General features: G+C 43.9%; 1 protein-coding gene across 2 annotated transcripts in view; it reads right to left on the minus strand.

Moving 5' to 3' along the window:
- LOC308468021 (ubiquitin carboxyl-terminal hydrolase 12-like) overlaps nucleotides 1–18,934 on the minus strand; it is a 51,695-nt gene that overhangs the window by 1,838 nt on the left and 30,923 nt on the right. The window contains exons 4-8 of one of the 2 annotated variants that reach the window (XM_080989933.1): nucleotides 18,523–18,737; nucleotides 13,263–13,339; nucleotides 10,409–10,492; nucleotides 8,707–8,904; nucleotides 5,024–5,102 (exon numbers count right to left, since the gene is read on the minus strand). In XM_080989933.1, the coding sequence (XP_080846059.1) occupies nucleotides 5,024–5,102; nucleotides 8,707–8,904; nucleotides 10,409–10,492; nucleotides 13,263–13,339; nucleotides 18,523–18,737 (653 nt within the window). The remainder of the gene's footprint in view (nucleotides 1–5,023; nucleotides 5,103–8,706; nucleotides 8,905–10,408; nucleotides 10,493–13,262; nucleotides 13,340–18,522; nucleotides 18,738–18,934) is intronic. The other variant, XM_080989934.1, reaches the window with a different exon arrangement.

Raw genomic sequence — 18,934 nt, forward strand, 5'->3', positions numbered from 1 at the left:
CAGAATTAAAAGACTTGGAAAATTTACTGGGATTATGCAACCAGCTATTTAATTTGGATTATTAGCCACACATTACCTCTAAGTATACTACAGAAGGACAAAAATTGTTCAAAAACAAATATTTCCTAGCCTAAAAAGGTACCACTGATTAATCAAGCAGGACTTTAATTAAAAAGGGGGCTCATTTCAAAATATAACAGCTTTCAATTTCTACAGAAACTTAGAAAATCATCTTAGAAAAGCTACAGTGGTACCTCGGGTTAAGAACTTAATTCGTTCCGGAGGTCTGTTCTTAACCTGAAACTGTTCTTAACCTGAGGTACCACTTTAGCTAATGGGGCCTCCTGCTGCCGCCGCACGATTTCTGTTCTCATCCTGAAGCAAAGTTCTTAACCTGAGGTACTATTTCTGGGTTAGCGGAGTCTGTAACCTGAAGCGTATGTAACCCAAGGTACCACTGTATTTTGCTTTAGGCTATGGAACTCTTTGTAATTAGAGACCAGGCATCCTTTCCCTCTTAAGATGGTCTATTATCAACAGTAAATTGCATTAATTCTACCCTGTAGTTACTTACTGGCATTGTGACAGCTTATCTTTTCTTTTTTAAAAAACAAACAAAAAACTGATTTTACTTTCACATGTTTTTTCCTGTAACCTGCCTGCTTGTTATTACAATTTAATTTAAAAGTATTTGAAAAGGTTAAAGGAAATGCATTCCTTTAGATTCTCCATGTCAGCGATGGGCAGGAGCCCGAGGAGTGTGGGCATGTGTGGGCAGAGGAGGCAGGTGGGAAGGATAATCTAAGGGGCGGGCCAGTGATTTGTGTGGTTCTGTGGAACCAGTGAGACAGCTGCCTGTGGCGGTAGAAGAGGGGAGTCTGGAGGAGGAGACTTCGCCACAGGAGGATTTATCACCAGTGCTAAATCCATTTCATTGATAAGGCCCATACGGTAATGGAAGGTAACATTTGGATGTATAGGTAAAAAATAAGCAGACATTTAATTTATCATAGCTAGCACAGTTCTTCAGAAACTGGCAATTATTGGCAAAAACCCAAAAATATAAAGAAAACTGTTAGTATTGATCTACAGTGCAAAAGTAGATTTTGGGTTTGATGGATACAATCTTTGCCCCCCCCCCTTTTTTTGCACTGGGGTGGGGGTGGGCTGGATTGGGCAAATGGATGGCTGGAAACCCCAGAAACAAGGTGTGTGAAGGGCCTGAGTTAGCCTGGGATGCACAGGACCCAGAGCAGCACATGATACAATCGAGACTCATCTGGGACTAAAAAACCGTGCCAGCTTCAGGTTCACAGCATTTTGTCTGCCTGCCCCGTTCCCTGCCTTCTGCCCTAGCACAAGAGGCAGACCTATGGATGTGATGGTGGCCCCATCTTTTCATCAAGCCCCATGGCTGCCAAACTGGGGTTTCCATTTCTGTCCAAATCTATGTTGTATTAATAAGTACCACCAATATTGAGGTTTTATATTCTTAAAAGATGTTTTAAATAAACTTGGGAGCACTGTTTCTCATAGCCAACACTATTCTTTATTAGACATATTAGGACCCGAAGGCATAGTCGGATCTCACCAACCAGTTCTGGGCATCACAGTTTAAGGAGGATATTGACAAGCTGGAAGGTGTGCAGAGGAGGCAACCAAGATAACAAAAGGTCTGGAAATCAAGCCTTATGAGGAACGGTTGAGGGAGTTGCGTATGTTTAGCCGGCAGGAGAGGAGATTGAGAGAGGGTATGATAGCAGTCTTCAAATATCTGAAGGGTTGTAATGTGGAAGATGGAATGAGCTGGTTTTCTGCTGCTCCAGAGGGTAGGACCCAAACCAATAGATTAAAATTAACACGGAATGAGATTCTGACTAAACCTTATGAAGAACTTTCTAACATTAAGAGCTGTTCAGTTGAACAGACTCCCTCGGAAGGTGGTGGGTTCTCCTTCCATGGAGGTTTTTAAACAAATGTTGGATGGCCATTCTGCTAGGGATACTGTAGCTGTGATTCCTGCATTGCAGGGGTTGTACTAGGTGACACTTCTATGATTCTTTGAAATGTTTGTATATGAAGGTGAAAAGGGATATGGGCATTTGGGACTTGCAATGACTACACCACAGGAGCAGACCTGTGATTCAGGTCCTTGCCAACCTCCTGTTGAGCCAAAGCAAAAACAAGTCAAAGACTGGACAAAAACAGCAGAAGGCACAACCAGGCTCTCAATGTCCTGAGTAATGGTGGAAGGCAGGCAACTGATACCAATGTCTGATTTAACAGAATCAACTGGGTAGCAGAGGATATGATATAAGCCATCCAACAAATTCAGGAGGAATCAGACAAGTCACGTCAGGAGATACTAGCAGGTGCTGGGAGGCAAGTTACTAGGGAGAAAAAGGGAGAAGATGATTAAATAAAAATTGAGAGCACTCACAGAACATCACAAAGAAAAACAGAAAAGGCAGCTGGGAAAAGATGAGCCAACACAGGGCTCATAATACAGCAACAAGAAGTCATTACTCGAATTAAACCAATGACAGCTACTCAGATCCAGGCCCTAACCAGGGAAATAGAGCCACTGAGAGAATGAACAGTCTTCTGGCTCACATGGGCAGTGAGGCTGTGGAAAAGTCATGGTAGGTCTGCTGGGACTTTAAATGCACTAGCAGAGGCTAATGGTTCAAGAGATCCATTGCACCCCTACCTGTTTGATACCAAGATAAGGATTCCTATGAAAAGTGGTTCAGGAGCCCAGCTATAGTAGTACTGGGGGAGCTGGATACAAGCTATTTCAATGCAATCCAGCAGAGACCAACTCAGATCCCGGATGGATATGTAGCCATCAATAAAACAGCAGCTGCAGTTACTGATTTGGTGACACATAAATCTGGGGAAAGAAACTGGGATTCTGAGGACTCAGACAGGCAGTGGTGGGAGGATTCTTCCATCCCATCCAGGCATTTGCCACTTTCAATGTGGAGCAGGATCCAGATGGTGACCCTAGAGCACCAAGGCTTGCCAATGACACCCTAACAGAAACTATAACACTGACAAAGAATACCTGGAGACACGGAATTCCATTTCTAAAAGAAAAAGGAGCAAGAACAGCTGTCCTCCAGAGTGATCTGATGACTCACCCCAGTGGAAACCTCAGAAACCAACCTAGCCCCAGGGGACCAGATTGGCAGCAACCCATGCCACAAATGTCAATGGGGAACCCAAGATGGGTAGGCAGGTGCCACAGCAAAAGGAAGGGTACACACTGTACTTATGGCTTGATAAGGAACATGGAAGATGTGGTCCTCGAACGATATGGAGACAGACCCATATAAGAGAAAAGAAAGGAGGCTAAGCTCTGTCTCTATGGGTTTATAGGCATCAGATCTGGAATACACTGTGGTCCCTGGGAGCAGAGGCCTTTCCACAACCCATCAACCAACCAGCTGATTACTAATTCTGTAATAAAAATGAAGAACTGATAGGGGAAACCTGAGGGTCCCATAACCCTGACCAGTGGCTAAATTGCGGACGGCTCCCCTCCCCACCCAACAATAAGCCACTTAATTAACAACAGCTTGGTTGCAATATCTTTTCCTTTAAACAAACAGAACTTTCTCCACACATGAAAAAATCTTTCAGACTAAGAACTGAAAAGGAAATGGGTTCCAATTTTCATTGCCAGTCCTTTCAACAACAGTTCTTAAGAAAAAATAGCCAGGGTATGAAAACAACTTCTTCCCGTTTCCGCAGCTATTTTTCACAATCTGATAAACACTTTGACGCTGCTGCCGAAACTATTGGCTTCTGGAAGTGAAAACACATCAGTCTCATGGCAACCAACACCCTTATGTTCCTTGCCCTAATATCAAGAATACTGCAGGATCAATACTGTATTTTTGGAAAAGTTACATCTTCATAGCCTTGAAACTTAGAAGTACAAGTTCGGTGTTGACTCAGAGTGTCTTTTCTAAATGGCCTCCTTTGTCTCTCCGGTGGAAAGCAGTGAATAGTGACAGCACTCTGACCCATTGACTGCTATGTCTAGACGTCAACAGATGTTGCTCCAATCAAACAGGGAAGAGAAAACATGATCTAGACCAGTGTTTCTCAACCTGTGGGTCCCCAGATGTTGTTGGACTACAACTCTCATCATTCCTAGCCAGCATGACTAGTGGTCAGGGATGATGGGAGTTGTAGTACAACAACATCTGGGGACCCACAGGTTGAGAACCGCTGATCTAGGCAGTGGACAGTAAATTTTGTCCAGTGCAGATGTAACATGGGTACTCTGGTTGGCAAATCTGGAACTGGACAGGAACGAAACAGTCCCTCCCTTTCCCCCACTCCAGGGTGATCATCCTCTTTTATTCTGGATATTTAACTGGGATTTTGCACTACCTGTGCATCTATGTAAACCATTTTAAATGCAAGTCACAATTCCTTTGTAAATGAAAGAATGAACACATGCTTTGAAGTGGGTTTGCACACCATGGTTAGAGGAGACATTTGAAATTATGCTGTTGCCTTTAACAAGGCAACCAACAGAGTCTGTAATAATTTAATCACTTTTCAATATCAACCACCTTCAAGTCAGGGCACCTGTATCAGTTGACTTCAGTTGTTCCAGGACCTGCACTGAACCCCAACCTTCAAGATGGAACTTTATTAATTTTTGCCTCCCTTCTCCTTCCCTTCCCCATCCTGCTCTTTGCTTACTTATGAAGCCCATCCAGGATTTCTGCACTTGTTGCTATGCAAAAGCACCTGGTGGCAGATCTCTTAAGACTCTCCCCCCCCTTTGAACCCTTATTCTTCTGTGACCATCAGTGGCAAAGAATGAGAAAACAACAGCAAAATAACCAACCACCAAAAGTGTTTACGGGACTGGTAAAAGCAGCTCACTTTTCACCAGTCAAGGTTAAACGCCTAAATAATGTGTCGTGACAATGACTTACATCCAAGACACCGTGAGAGTTATCACCAGGGTGTGAGAAGTTGGCATAATATGTAGACCTACCTCTACAATATCATCGTCAAACAGCAACCAAAAACCGTGACTCTTCACAATGGTGATGTAATGTCCACGGTTTGGACCACTGGAACAAAATGAAAACGTTGGTGCTGACCTTTAAAGCCCTGAACACCTTTAGCCCTGTATACCTGAAGGAACATTTCCACCTCCATTGGACACAGGACCAGCTCTGGGGGCCTTCTGATGTTTCCCTCCCTGTGAGAAGTAAGGTTACGGGGAACCAGGCAGAGGGCCTTCTCAGCAGTGGCACCCGCCCTGTGGAACGCCCTCCCATCAGATGTCAAATAAATAAACAACTATACAACTTCTAGAAGACATCTGAAGGCAGCCCTGTATAGGGAAGTTTTTAATGTTTTATGTTTTACTGTGATGTTTTAATTTGTTGGATGTCGCCCAGAGTGGCTAGGGCAACCCAGTCAGACAGGTGGTATATTAATATCATAAATTAATGGTTGTCACTGAAACCTACAGGTTTTTTTAAAAGTGTGTGCGAATACAGGAGCCACACAGCAATGTAGGCCTAATTCTTAGCAACCTGGGAATCTGTGTCTGTGCTCTACCACTTCAAGCAGGCAGTTCACAAGACTGAACAGCCCTCCAAACAAAAACATTTCATGTGCATGGCAAACTAGTCAGGGTAGAGGTTAGGCTGCAACCCTTCTCATTGGCATTTACTGTTCTTTGGGAAAGGGCTGTGTGACTCAACAGCAGCACACATGCTTTGGATGCTACTGGCCCCTGACTCAATCCCCAGCATCTCTAGGCAGGGCTGAGAGGAACTCCTGAGCCACTGCCAGATAGTGCAGTCACTACTGAGCTAGACTGACCAACGGTCTGACCGTATCTAAGGTAGCCTCCTATGTGCAGGTAATGCTCCCTTTTGCCATTTTTAATTGGCTACCCTTGTTAACTCGGTGCTGATGAATTCTCACCAGGTGGCGCTGACTCCATGAAAATATAAACCTTTAAAAACATTTGGTCAAACTATACTGCTTTAAATAATTTCATTGTTCCAATAATAGATTTTATTTCAATTTCCTTTTCAGAGAAGATGGGAGCAGCCTACACCTGGCTTCTACAAATAACTCAGCATTTCTAAACAATCAGTTGAAAACATTAATTCATGTATAATTTGTGCGCGCATCAAGCAAATGTCTTAAATTACTGTAGGGGGCAGCAGGGAGTGGGGGAAATCCAACAATAGTTTTTTGCTTTTTAAAAACAACTTGAGAACTCTTCCTTGATTGTACAAATGAGATGGAACACATTAAGCTACTGTAACATATAAAATAGTTATCAGTCATCTGTCACCTGCAGTCATGGGCAGCCATTCCCTAGTAAGCTACCCTCTGAGATGCAGACATATTATTATTACTAGTATCACAACCACATTTATTACTTGCCCTTCACTAGCAGGGCCCAGGGTGGGTGACAACAATTTTAAAAATCAGTATTAAAAACAGTTAAAACAAACTACAAGCACAGGATTAGTGTGCATCCTGAAAACATACTTCTCAAGCCATAGCAAAGAGGTGCCTCTTTCACATTTCCTGAAACGTGAAATTCCACAACTTAGGGGTTGCCAGAGGTGATGCCCTCTGCAGGGATACAACCACCACCCCAAACTTCTGAGGGCAGTAGAACTACCAAGACAAACTACCAGGTATTCTGCTGATTTTACGCCCGGAGTGAGTCTGTAGGGAAGGAGGGGGTCATTTGGTGCCTAAGTCAATTAGTATTTCAAACACTAGTGTGAGCCCATTGAACTAGGCCTAGAAACAAACCTGCAGCCAATGCAGCTGTGTTAGAACAGGGAACCCCAGCCAGTAATCTGGCTGGAGCATTGTGAACCAGATGAAGTTTCTGAGTTGTCTTTAAGGGCATATTGGAATAATCCAATCTGGAAGTTACCAGAGCATGGAGTACAGTGGTTAAGTCATCGCTGTCTAGAAGGGGCTGTAGTTGGCAAACCAGCCACAGCTGGAAGTAAGCATTCCTAGTCACTGAGGCCATCTGAGCCTCAAGTGATAATGCTGAATCCAGCAGTACACCCAAGCTACAAACCTGCTCCTTCCACGGAAGTGCAACCCTGTCCAGAGGAAGCCATCTTCCCATGTCCTTGACTTGAGAACTTGGAACACATAACATCTCTGTCTTTTCAGGATAGTTTCTATTTCTTGGTCCACATCCAACCCACCAATACCTCCAAACACCAGTATAGCACCTCAGCCACCTCTCCTGACTCAGATGGGAGAGACAAATAGTGATGGGTGTCATCCATCTGCAAGAACCCTGCAAGATATCGCAGGAAAGCTCCCACAGTGTCAAACAGTAGCTTCCCATAGTTACTTTGTGGAAATGCCCCTGAATATATGAGCAAAACTATTGAAGTACAGTGTGCTCAAGTCTCACTTTTTTGAGCCAATCCATCAACAATATCACCAAACAGGGCAACTGAGGCAGTTTCAGAGTAAGGCAGAAATGGATCCAGATATTCAGTCTCCTCAAAGCATGCCTGAAGCTGGACCAACACCACCCTCTCAAGTACCCTTGTCCCAGAAAGTGATATTTGTAAACAAGTACCGCCCCAGCAGGAAGGTAAACAGCATTTCCATGCACTGCTCTGGTTTTTCCAGAAGCGGCATAGTCATGCTGGCCACATGACCCAGAAAAACTGTCTGCAGACAAACGCTGGCTCCCTCAGCCAGTAAAGCGAGATGAGCGCCGCAACCCCAGAGTCGTCCACAACTGGACTTAACTGTCAGGGGTCCTTTACCTTTTTAATGGTTGCTTAACACTTCCAGGTAGAGGGAGGTTCTAAGGAGGTTCTAAGGAAGTTCAGAGTGGGTGGTACCTCTCCCTCCTCAAATGAAGCACTGATCACTCCCTGGACCCACCTAGTCCATCTACTATGGCCAACTTTAAGAAGCCAAGATGGTCAAGGGGGTAGGTGGTCAACCACACTTCTTCAAGCTGGTCTTCATCCTCAGACATGCAGGTCACTAGAGTACAAAGACAACCTATGTGCTCCACAGCAATGGTGAGTACACTCAGGAGAGATCATGCTGATAGCTCCACATACATCACCATTCCACAGTGTGATGAGAGTCTCAACATGTCAGCTGGGAAATCCCCCAGAGCATTCAGGAATCCACCAGACTCCATAATTCTGAGGGTAGACCATCCTATGGGAAGTGCCATCAGCTGGTGAAGACAGGTACCAAAGAGCAGAAGCAGAATGAACAAGAGGGGGACTACTTTGCACAAGAGAAGAGAGGTGAAAGCTGTAGGAAGATTTCCTTTAAAGTGTTGAGAGAAGGCTTGTAATAGAGGACATGCAAGACATTCTTGTGTTCCTCCAGGTGTTGCTGGACCACAACTCCCAGCCAACATGATCAGGGAACCAATTATCACAGGCGAATTATCTTGAATCTGTAGTTCCGCAACATCCGGAGGGCCACATTCTCCCCACCCCTGAAGTAAGAGAAAGCTTGAACAGACCAAAGACTCATGCAGTCCAGCACCTGTTCCTACAGCGGCCAAGCAAACGCTTAAGGGAAGCCCACAAGCAGAACGTCTCCAAACAGACAGAGAACAGACAAATATTTTCCCCAAATACATAGCAAATGCTATATCACATGGTATGCATGTGATCCCTCATAGTTTACCTGCCGCAATGAATAACTACAGCCACAAGATCATACATCCTATCTGGGTTTGAAGCATCTCCTGAAGTGTTGAAGAGTCGAAGCTCCAAAGGAAAGACTACACGGTAGGAAAGTTTGGTATATCGATGCAGATGGTCTATGTATTTGAATCTTTTCAAGTGCAGAGAAAGAATCATGGGCAACTTTTTCACTCGCATCCTAGGTCCACAAAATAAGACCAAAAAAGAATGAGATGGTGGAGGGTGGAATCCATGTTATGAAATCACTCTGAATTCTAAGAAAGCTTGTTTAAAACAGTAAACATGGCAAGTTATTCAAATAAATGGATAACTTTTTCAATATTCGCAAATCTGAAACATTATTCAGTACCTCTTTTGTGCAACACTGGGAAGAATCAGTGCGGCTGTTTGCCAACCTGCTGCCCTCTAGATGTTTTGAACTACAACTCTCATCAGCCTCTGCCTACAAGCCCTCTTGTGCTGGCTGAGGTTGATGGAAGTTGGAGTGCAAAGTATCTAGAGGGCACAAGGTTGGTGAAGGCTGAGAAAGAGCATCTGGACTCAAAGCAACTTCTTATATGGCCCAAAAGCATCCGTCTCTCATCACAACAAGGAAAGCAGAAGAAAGAATGAACTCTGCCTTTTGGCTCTGGCTGCTATTGACTAAGAAATAAGAACAATTGATTTTCTCCTGTATCCGTGAGAAAAGTAGGAGGCAGAAGTGGTAACACTTACTCTTACCCAACCATCCAAGTCAGATGGCTTTAATTTGTTTTTGCAGGTTATCAGTCGGCATTTTCGAAAAGGAGAAAATATTGAGCAGAAGATATTTGATTGGCTCTGCTTCAAAACACAAAATATGTTCCTGCTTTGTATTGAGACATGACGGCTTTCTTTTACATAAGTCACACAGGATGAAGCTTATCAGGGTCGCAGCCTCCACATGTAAACCTTCAAACACTCTGCATCAAGAATACGAAGTTTTGTGCCTGCAGAATTCTGCAACTTGCTGAGTTCAGTCTCTTATTTTGCATAAATCATTCATCACCTTTTATAAAATAGGTTTGAACAATTGATTCAGATTCTGAAAGTCATGCACAGAGCTTCTTCAGTGCACCCTCAACCAATGCCCGACTACTGGAAACTTAGTTTAGTCATCCTTCCACCACCTGAGATTTCAGCAGGCATAGTTTCAAGAAATCCATCACAAAAGTGGGGCACCCCACAAGCAAGCAAAAAAAGGGGGGTTCAGTGACAGAAAGTCTAGGGAATACAAATTGTTCCAAACTGCAGTTGCTTTGAAATAAGTGCTGCTTTGTAGCACGGAGAGTTACCACCACCACCACCACCACCACCAAAGCAGTAAACATGCAATATCATGTTTGGGGGTTTTCTGTACTCATAGTATTGCAGCAGACACACCTGGCTCTCTTTATAATGTATTGTCCCTAATTCAAACAAAAGAGAACTGTAACATATCTTATTTTTATTGAGAACCAGGGTGGTTTAATGATTAAAGTGCTGGACAAAGGAAGACACAGGTTCAGATTCCGAATGGACTTTTCTATCACTTTTTCTTATCCTAATCTACCATACAAGGCTATTGTAAGAACAAAAGAGGATGGAGAACCATGCCTACTGCCTTGAGCAGATTGGAGGAAAAGTGACATAAAAATGCAACAACCAATAGCTTTTAGGCTTACCTCTTTTGCGCTTCCTGTTTGCTGTGACACTGCTCACAGTAGTATTTCTGATCACTGCACAGAGTCTCAGAATTACTGAATTTCCTGTAAAAATGGGAAGTTAAATCAGAGTTAGGGCAGTTAGGGCAATTAGCCAAGTACTGCGAATCCCATTTTTCAAAAGCCAAAGCCATGGATCCTCTACTTTTGAAAATGTTGGTATCTCTGTCATAGTTTTTGTTATGTGAACAACACTCAATGAGTCCCAGTGCAAAACCAGGATGTGAGTCTTCTGCACCTTGCTCCTGTGCAAGTCATGTGACCCACACAAGAGCACAGCCCCCCAAAACAGGATGTTCCGGACAATTGACAGGTATGTGCCATAGGCCCCCTGGGTGGGTTACATGGACCACCAATTGGCAACCACTGAGTTAGCACATTCAGGCGTTTCACCGCCAACCAAGAACTCCTGTTTGCTCATACCTCATATTGGGGAGCAGTTTACCTATGAGAGTGCCTTACCCCATTTACGCCCACTCAACCATTTCAATTGGTGGAACTGGCACTGTTTCAGGTGCCACATTAATACCTGCTCCGCATTTGTAAGCACTTAATAATAATAATAATTTATTATTTATACCCCACCATCAGGCTGGGTTTCCTCAACCACTCTGGGCGGCTTCCAACAAAGATTAGAAATACATTAAAATCTTTTAATGTGGCAGCACCTCCACTTTGGAACTCCCTGCCTATTGATATCAGGCAGGCGCCTGCACCGTACTCTTTTTGGCACCTGCTAGAAACACTTTTATTTAGACAAGCCTACCTAGATATTTAGAAAGGTGGTGGAAGTTTTGTTTTCAATTTATTGATAATTTTAATTTTTTGAAAGTTTTAAATTATTGTTGTTAATTCCTTTTCATATTTTTTTGTTTTGTTTTGTAAACCACATTGTTTTGTTTTACAATCAAGCAGTGTATAAATTTTATGAGATAGATAAATCTGTTTTTTATTTATAATATAGCAAACTCAAGTTCGCGGGAGAAAACTCACATCCCATCCGGCCCACAAACTTGACAGCCGGCAGGATGAGGCTGAAGCTTCCTCTGTCACGTGACTTATTCTGTCACATGTTCCTAAGGCTCCATTCCTCACATTTCTGCACCACAGGGATAGGGAACTTGTAACTCAAATCCCAGCAACTCCAATGAGGGCTGAGAAATAAGACCTGTGGAAAGCCACTACTAGTCTTCACAGGCGATAATGTGTTGGATGAGGGTAATGCTATCAATGGCTACTAGTCACAATGGCTACACTCTGCCTCCACAGTTGGAAGCAGTAATATCAGCTGCTGGAAACCATAGAATGCTGTCGCATTCATGTCCAGCCCTGTTACTCAACTCAGTAGAAGGCAGATGATTACCTGATTGACTGAACTGATATCCTGCCCTTCCTTCCAAAGGAGCCCCAGGTGACTTCCTATGTTCCTAAGGCTTCCCATTTCTAGCATAAGTGAACTTGTTCGTTTTCATCCCTTCATTGGTGTGATGTGAACAATGGGTTAAATGACAGTGCTTGGGCTCATGTCTGGAGGAAGCACATCCCCCAAGTCTGGATGCTCTGAGATAAGGGTGCTGAGTCATTCACCCTCCCATCAGTAAGTGTAGAGATGGGTATAATAATCTCTAGCTTTTAGTATGTCTTGTGTATGTCCTGAGGTCCATGTTCTGTTCTGATGCTGTCAGGATCCAACTCTGAATCTGTGAGAGTCAAGAAAAGAGGCTGTGGTTTTTACATGGTGGTAGTGCTAGCAGATTTATCTGTACACATGTTATCTTTACTTCAAAGCCCAGAAGAACTTTATATAGAAGATAGTACTGTTTCACCTTGCTTTGTATCTGGGGACTCTGGAAGCTGTTCTGCTGGGAGCAGGAAATCTCTGAAGACTCTGCTGGGCTCTGTATGCTCTGCTGATACATCACACTGGCTGAGGTATAGTGAACTACCAAACTACCTCAAGGACTGCCTCTTCCCATACAAACCTACCCAGACCCTGAGATCATCCTCTGAGGTCCTTTTTCATGTGCCTCCTCCGCAAGAGGTCAGGAGGGTGGCAACACGAGAATGGGCCTTCTATGCAGTGGCTCCCCGTCTGTGGAATGCTCTCCCCAGGGAAGTTCGCCTGGTGCCTTCACTATACACCTTTAGGAGCCAGGCAAAAATTGTTCCTTTTCAACCAGGCCTTTGTCTGACTTGATCTACATCCTATACCCTTTTTAAAAATGCTGGCTCTTTGGGGTTTTTGTTTTTGATTGGGTTGTTGGTTTTGTTTTGATTTTATGTATTTGATATTTTATGTGAACCACCCTGAGACCTTCAGATATTGGGCAGTATAGAAATAAAATTAATAAAATAATAATAATAATTGACTTGCACAAGTCACCAACATGCTTGCTATGGGGACTCTGGCTTTTCTCTCCACCCACCCATCTGTCAAAATTTAGAGGATATGTTCCTTGGGGAAGGATACAACTTTTTAATGACATCACTCAGTAAAACAGTATTCATGGTGACCTCCAAACATTTTGGACTATGACTCCCATCAACTCCAGCTAGCACAACCATCGCCAAAACATCACTGGCTGTTTCTAAACAGAGGTTGGATTGTCACCTGCCAGGGATTTTTAAGTTGTAAATCCTGCACTGCAAGGGATTGGCTTAGACCCTTGGGGTCCCTTCTAAGTCTTCAATTCTAAGATTCTATGATCCGGAGGTTAGCAAAAGGCTCCTGTAAAGTGTCATATATTGACAGCATTACACAAGTGCTTATCTGGGAAGCTCTTGAGGTGTTTGGGTTTTAAAAAAAAAAAAATACCTCAAACAGTGTGTTATTGATGTATTTTGTTCCACATCAATTGAAAGGTCCAGAAAGTCCTCATCTTTGCTGCTAACCTTGAAAAGAAAAAAGAAAAAAAGAGGCAGGGTAAATGGAATAAAAATAAGCAAGTTTAGAAATGCTAAAACGTAAGAAAAGTCTGCTGGATCAGACCACTGGTCCATCTAGTCCAGCATCCTGTTCTCACAATGGCAAGCCAAGTGTCTGTGGGAAATCTACAAACAGGATGCGAGCACAAAAGCACACTCCCCTCTTGCAGTTTCCAGCAACTGCTATTCAAAAGCATCACTGCTTCTGACTGTGGAGGCACAGCACAGCCATCATGGTTAGTAATCATGTTTTAAGTTTAAGAAAGAAGGCATCTTTAATACAGGCAACTTCCGGTTTAGGCATGTCGGAATAATGTGCAATCGCGCACACTGCCAAACCGATTGCACACTGCCAAACCTGGTGATAGCCCCTAAACACCACAAAAACATCATGCAAAGGGACAGAGCGGGGGCAAGCGGGCTTATGCAAGCTCCGCCAATGCATGCAGAACCCCCGCACAGAATGAGGATTGCCTGTACTCAAATGGAAGTATGAGAAGGGGTGGCCAAAGAAGCAATGAAAAGTGGTAGGAAGGGGAGCACCAAACAGGAGTGCCCAAGAATCCTTGGCAATACTGCAGAGAATGATGGGCATGGCTCTTTGATCTCATGCAGTCAAGCATCATTTGACACCCAGCATCCTCTCGCACTCATAAATCAATACCACAGCTTATAATACAGATTCATATGCTATAGATCAGCTTTTCCCAACCTGACAGCCTACAGATACTGACTGGGGCTGACGGAAGTTGTAATCTCAAACATCTGGAGGGCATTAGACTGAGGAAGGCAGTTTTGGACCATTGGCTTTCTATTAACGGGTTGCAACCCCCAAATCAGTCATGACCTGACCTCAGGAGGGGCATACCAGTTCCACTAACATTTGTTTTTTTAATTTTTCCATCCTTTTTTTTTAAAAGAGATAAACAGAAAGCCAGGGAAGAAAGGAAGGCAAGGAAGAAACAGACAACAAAATTACGTGACATAACTCCCCCTGCCACCTGCAAACCCCAGGGATTGTAGTTTGCTCCCCTGCCCCCACACCACAATTCCTAGGGTTTTCCTGCAGAGAAGGAATGACTGTCAAACTGGTATGTCTGCAGTGAGAAATAAAGACAAGGGATAATTAAAAGATGCTAAAGAATCAATGTTGAGCCCCATGCTGCCTCTTATTGCCTCTCTTCATATACTGGGGGACGTGTTGGATCAATTGCTGAACTTCAACTCCCTTTATCCCTGACTAGTTCCCCTTCCCTGCTGTAATAAAACTTCCATGTTCAGAAGCTATTGTATTTTAAATCTGGTGCTCAAACAAACAAAAAAACAAACAAACCAGGAGGCGGGCTATTGCCCTCACAGCCTGATGTGGGCTTCCTAGAGGAATCTGTGTAGCCACAATGGGAAGCTGCAAATGGGTTCCAGTCTAAGGTTCACATTGCTGGTTGGAGTTAAAGGTTTCAGGTCTGAAAAGGTTGAAGACTGCTGAAGATAACAGCATAAGAGGAGCTTGCTGGATCAGGCCAGGATCCCATCTAGTCCAGCATCCTATTCTCACAGTGGCCAGACAGGATTCTTGTGAGAAACCAGCAAGCAGGATCTGAGCACAAGAGCACAGTCCCCTCCTGTGGCTTCCAGCAGCTGGTTTTCAGAAGCATTGCAACCTCTAACTGTGAAGGTAGATCACAGCCATCATGGATGTTGTTGTTTAGTCATTTAGTCGTGTCCGACTCTTCGTGACCCCATGGACCAGAGCAGGCCAGGCACTCCTGTCTTCCACCGCCTCCCGCAGTTTGGTCAGACTCATGTTTGTAGCTTCGAGAACACTTAGAGAACACTGTCCAACCATCTCATCCTCTGTCGTCCCCTTCTCCTTGTGCCCTCAATCTTTCCCAACATCAGTGTCTTTTCCAGGGAGTCTTCTCTTCTCATGAGGTGGCCAAAGTATTGGAGCCTCAGCTTCACGATCTGTCCTTCCAGTGAGCACTCAGGGCTGATTTCCTTAAGAATGGATACGTTTGATCTTCTTGCAGTCCATGGGACTCTCAAGAGTCTCCTCCAGCACCATAATTCAAAAGCATCAATTCTTCAAGAATTGATGCCATCATGGCTAATAGCCATCAATAGGCCTCTCCTCCATGAAATTGTCTATTCCTCTTTTAAACCCATCCAGGCTGGTGAAGATCACCACCTCCTGTGTGAGTGAGTTCCATGGTTTAACTATGCACTGCATAAGAATACTTCCTTTTATATGTCCCGAATCTTCCAGATAGCTGCTCAGCCTCTTCTCAAAATAAAGGCCAGTTGCAGGCTACATGTAGTTTCATCCACACAGAAAAACCTCCCCATATAAAATGACAAACTAAGCATAACACTATTTGTCCAATCAGCAATTCCATGGGTGCAAATGGAAGCCTTCTTTCCAGTGCAAAGGCATGTTCAACTTCCCCCATCCAACCCAGACAGGGACTGCAGTTGGGCATGTTCAGGTTTAAACCCCTCCCCACTACTCCCTTGATTGGCTCTGAATTCAGCTTACCTGTGATTGCTATTTATATTTTAAAAAAACAAACCATTCACACAACTGTTAATTGTGTGAGTGGGGTTATATTTAGTTTGGCCTTTGGAAAGCCTTGCATTGGCGACAGGCAATTGCCGCAGAACCAAATTTTCACAACCTGCGCCATGCCGGCTGAGAAGATCCCTTTAGAATGGAGCAGGTAACAAAACCAATGCTATTTTTAAAGCACATTAAGTTTAAAAGCCCACTTGAGATTCCCCCCTCTGCTTAGGACTTTACTTTTCCGAAATAGGTCAGGATCTAGAGAGCTATTTTAGGAGTCCCACACACGTGCGCATGCACACACACACACACACACACACTGCTTTGGAAGCTCATCTCTTGTTTTCAAAGGCAATTCACCATATAGCAGAAGGGACTCTTTGAGAAACACATCCAAAGCAAGTCATGTAGTTCCTTGGATGCAGGACATGCTGATTGACTGGATTTGTTCCAGGAAACGATGCAAATTAATGGCTGGCTGACTTAACTGGTTCCTATTTCAATCTTCTTCAGACTGAAATGCATCTTAAGAAGAGCCCTGCTGGATCAAGTGAAGTAGATTTTAACTTCAAACCTGTTTCCAAGAGTGATAAGGCAGATGTATCAAGGAAGTCTAAAGTACGATGGCAAAAACCAGCAAAACTGATAACACTGACTGTTCCATATAGCTGCCATGGCTTACAGCCATTTGTCTACTCCAGACTTTGCCCGCCTGGTGCCCTCCAGATATTTTGAACTACAATTCCCATCAGGGTATCGGCTGCAGCTGATAGGAGCTGCAATCCAAAACATCAACAAGGTATCAGGCTGTGGTGAAGGCTGCTCTACTCCTTCAGTCTATGGGGAACTCACCTTAAATCTACCCTGGTTATCTTAGACAGGTGACATCCACACCACACATTAAAGCACATGACTTTCAGTTCCCAGAATCCTGGGAGCTGTGGTTTACTCTTAACAGATCTGAAATACAAAGCACCATTAACAAACGGCATTTTCCAAGCTTCTTCGCGGGGAGTCATACGCATGAAATGTGCTTTAAATGTATGGTGTGGATTACCTTAGATCCCCCCCCCCCAAAGTAGTCAACATATTCATACCTTCTTATTTGACTCATTTTTTCATTTCGTTAGCATACTAGCCATGAAGCTAAATATAAAAGGCCTTTGCTGGAATACCTAAGACGTGCCACCAATCACCTAGCTTGATGGTCTTGGTGTTACTGGGCTTCTGGAACCTGCTTTTTAAAAAATCACTCATCCTCCCAAGCTTTTGGAGTTATCTGATTGTTCAAAGTCTCTGTGTAGTTAATGGCCATTGCAAAGAAAGTTTGCTTGACACTTTTCTTTTAATTTTTTTGGCAGCTGCTGTGTTCCTTATTTTATTTAAACTGTGTTTTATTGGTTAGATGTAGCAATTGTTTTGTTTAAATATTATTTGTATCCCATTATGGGATCCAGAATGAATGAAGAAGAGCACACTTAAAATGTAATAAAACAGGTAAGACCAAGGTTATCACCATACAGTGGTGCCCCGCAAGACGAATGCCTCGCAAGACGAAAAACTTGCTAGACGAAAGAGTTTTCCGTTTTTTGAGTCGTTCCGCAAGACGAATTTCCCTATGGGCTTGCTTCGCAAGACGAAACGTCTTGCGAGTTCTTGCGAGTTAAAGCCGCTAAGCCGTTAAGCCGCTAAGCCATTAATAGCCGCTAAGCCGCTAATAGCCGTGCTTCGCAAGACGAAAAAACTGCAAGACGAAGAGACTCGCGGAACAGATTAATTTCATCTTGCGAGGCACCACTGTACTAGACTCCCCAGCATTTACCACAGGGATGGAGAATGTTTTTCAGCCTGAGGGCCACATTCTATTTGGGCAACCTTCTGGGGGCCACACGGCACTGGTGGGTGGTGCCAGAGGTGAAGAAGGCAAATAAACAGATGTGAATTTCTAGCATTCATCAGGCAAGCATGCTAGGACACATTCTAGCAAAGCAACAACACCCAAGGATGGTGAGAAGCAAGTCTGGTAATGGATGTGGCCTAGGAAGAGTTCTAAGGACCAGATGGAGAAGCCTGGAGGGCCAGATTTGCCCCCCCTCCCCCGATGAGTTTCTTCACCTCTGATCCAATACTGACACATCACACTTCTTGCAAAACTGCTTTCCTACATCATTGTGGGACCTTGTGCCCCTTCTGTCTGGTATCCCATAACAGAGTAAATTATTGCAAACAACACACAATAAAAACCCCTCCTCTGTGATCGTGAGGGACCAAGAAGTGAAAAACAGGCATGCACAGGAGGTGGTAGCATAAGTCTGAATCACACCTCACCAAGGGAGAGTGGTCACTGGGTGACTTTAGTCCAGTTATAGTCTCTCAGCCTAACCTACCAGAGTTGTTGTGAGGATAAAACTGGGAAGGGGAACCACGTATACCACCTTGAGCTCATTGAAGGAAAGGCAGGACAGAAATGAACAAAAAGAAAAGAAGTCATACTCTGAGTAGGCCCACTGAAATCAATGGACCAACATACTCTAATGGCTTATTGTTGGATAAGGAAGAGCTTTGGGGGATTTAAAGAACAACAACATACAGATTCACAGGTAAGACATCTGGTTTCATTGGTTAGTGTCCCCTGGAAGATTTCATGGACCCAAGTGCAGTCCACCTTCTCCCCTTTGCTTCTATTCCGCAGCTTGCCATTTTGCTTTTCCTGCTTCTTCTCATCTCGTAGTAAGTCAGCAATCCTGTTCAGCAGGTAGTTCAGTAATTCATGTGCATCCTGTTGCATGGTGTTGTTGAAGAGTTCTGGCAATGAAGATGTGCAAGACAAACAAAAGGAAGGGCGATTAAAATGCTGTTAGGTCACTCGCAGCATACAGTTTCAGTTACTTCCAAGATGAAGTATGGTGGGGCAGAAGGGGGTGAAATGCACTGCGTAATACTGTTCCTCTTAATCGTGCCACATGATATTGGTGCTCCACTCTGCCTCGTTAAGTATGGAG

The sequence above is a fragment of the Podarcis pityusensis genome (genome assembly GCF_964106645.2).
Source record: "Podarcis pityusensis genome assembly, chromosome: Z".
NCBI classification, from domain to species: domain Eukaryota; kingdom Metazoa; phylum Chordata; class Lepidosauria; order Squamata; family Lacertidae; genus Podarcis; species Podarcis pityusensis.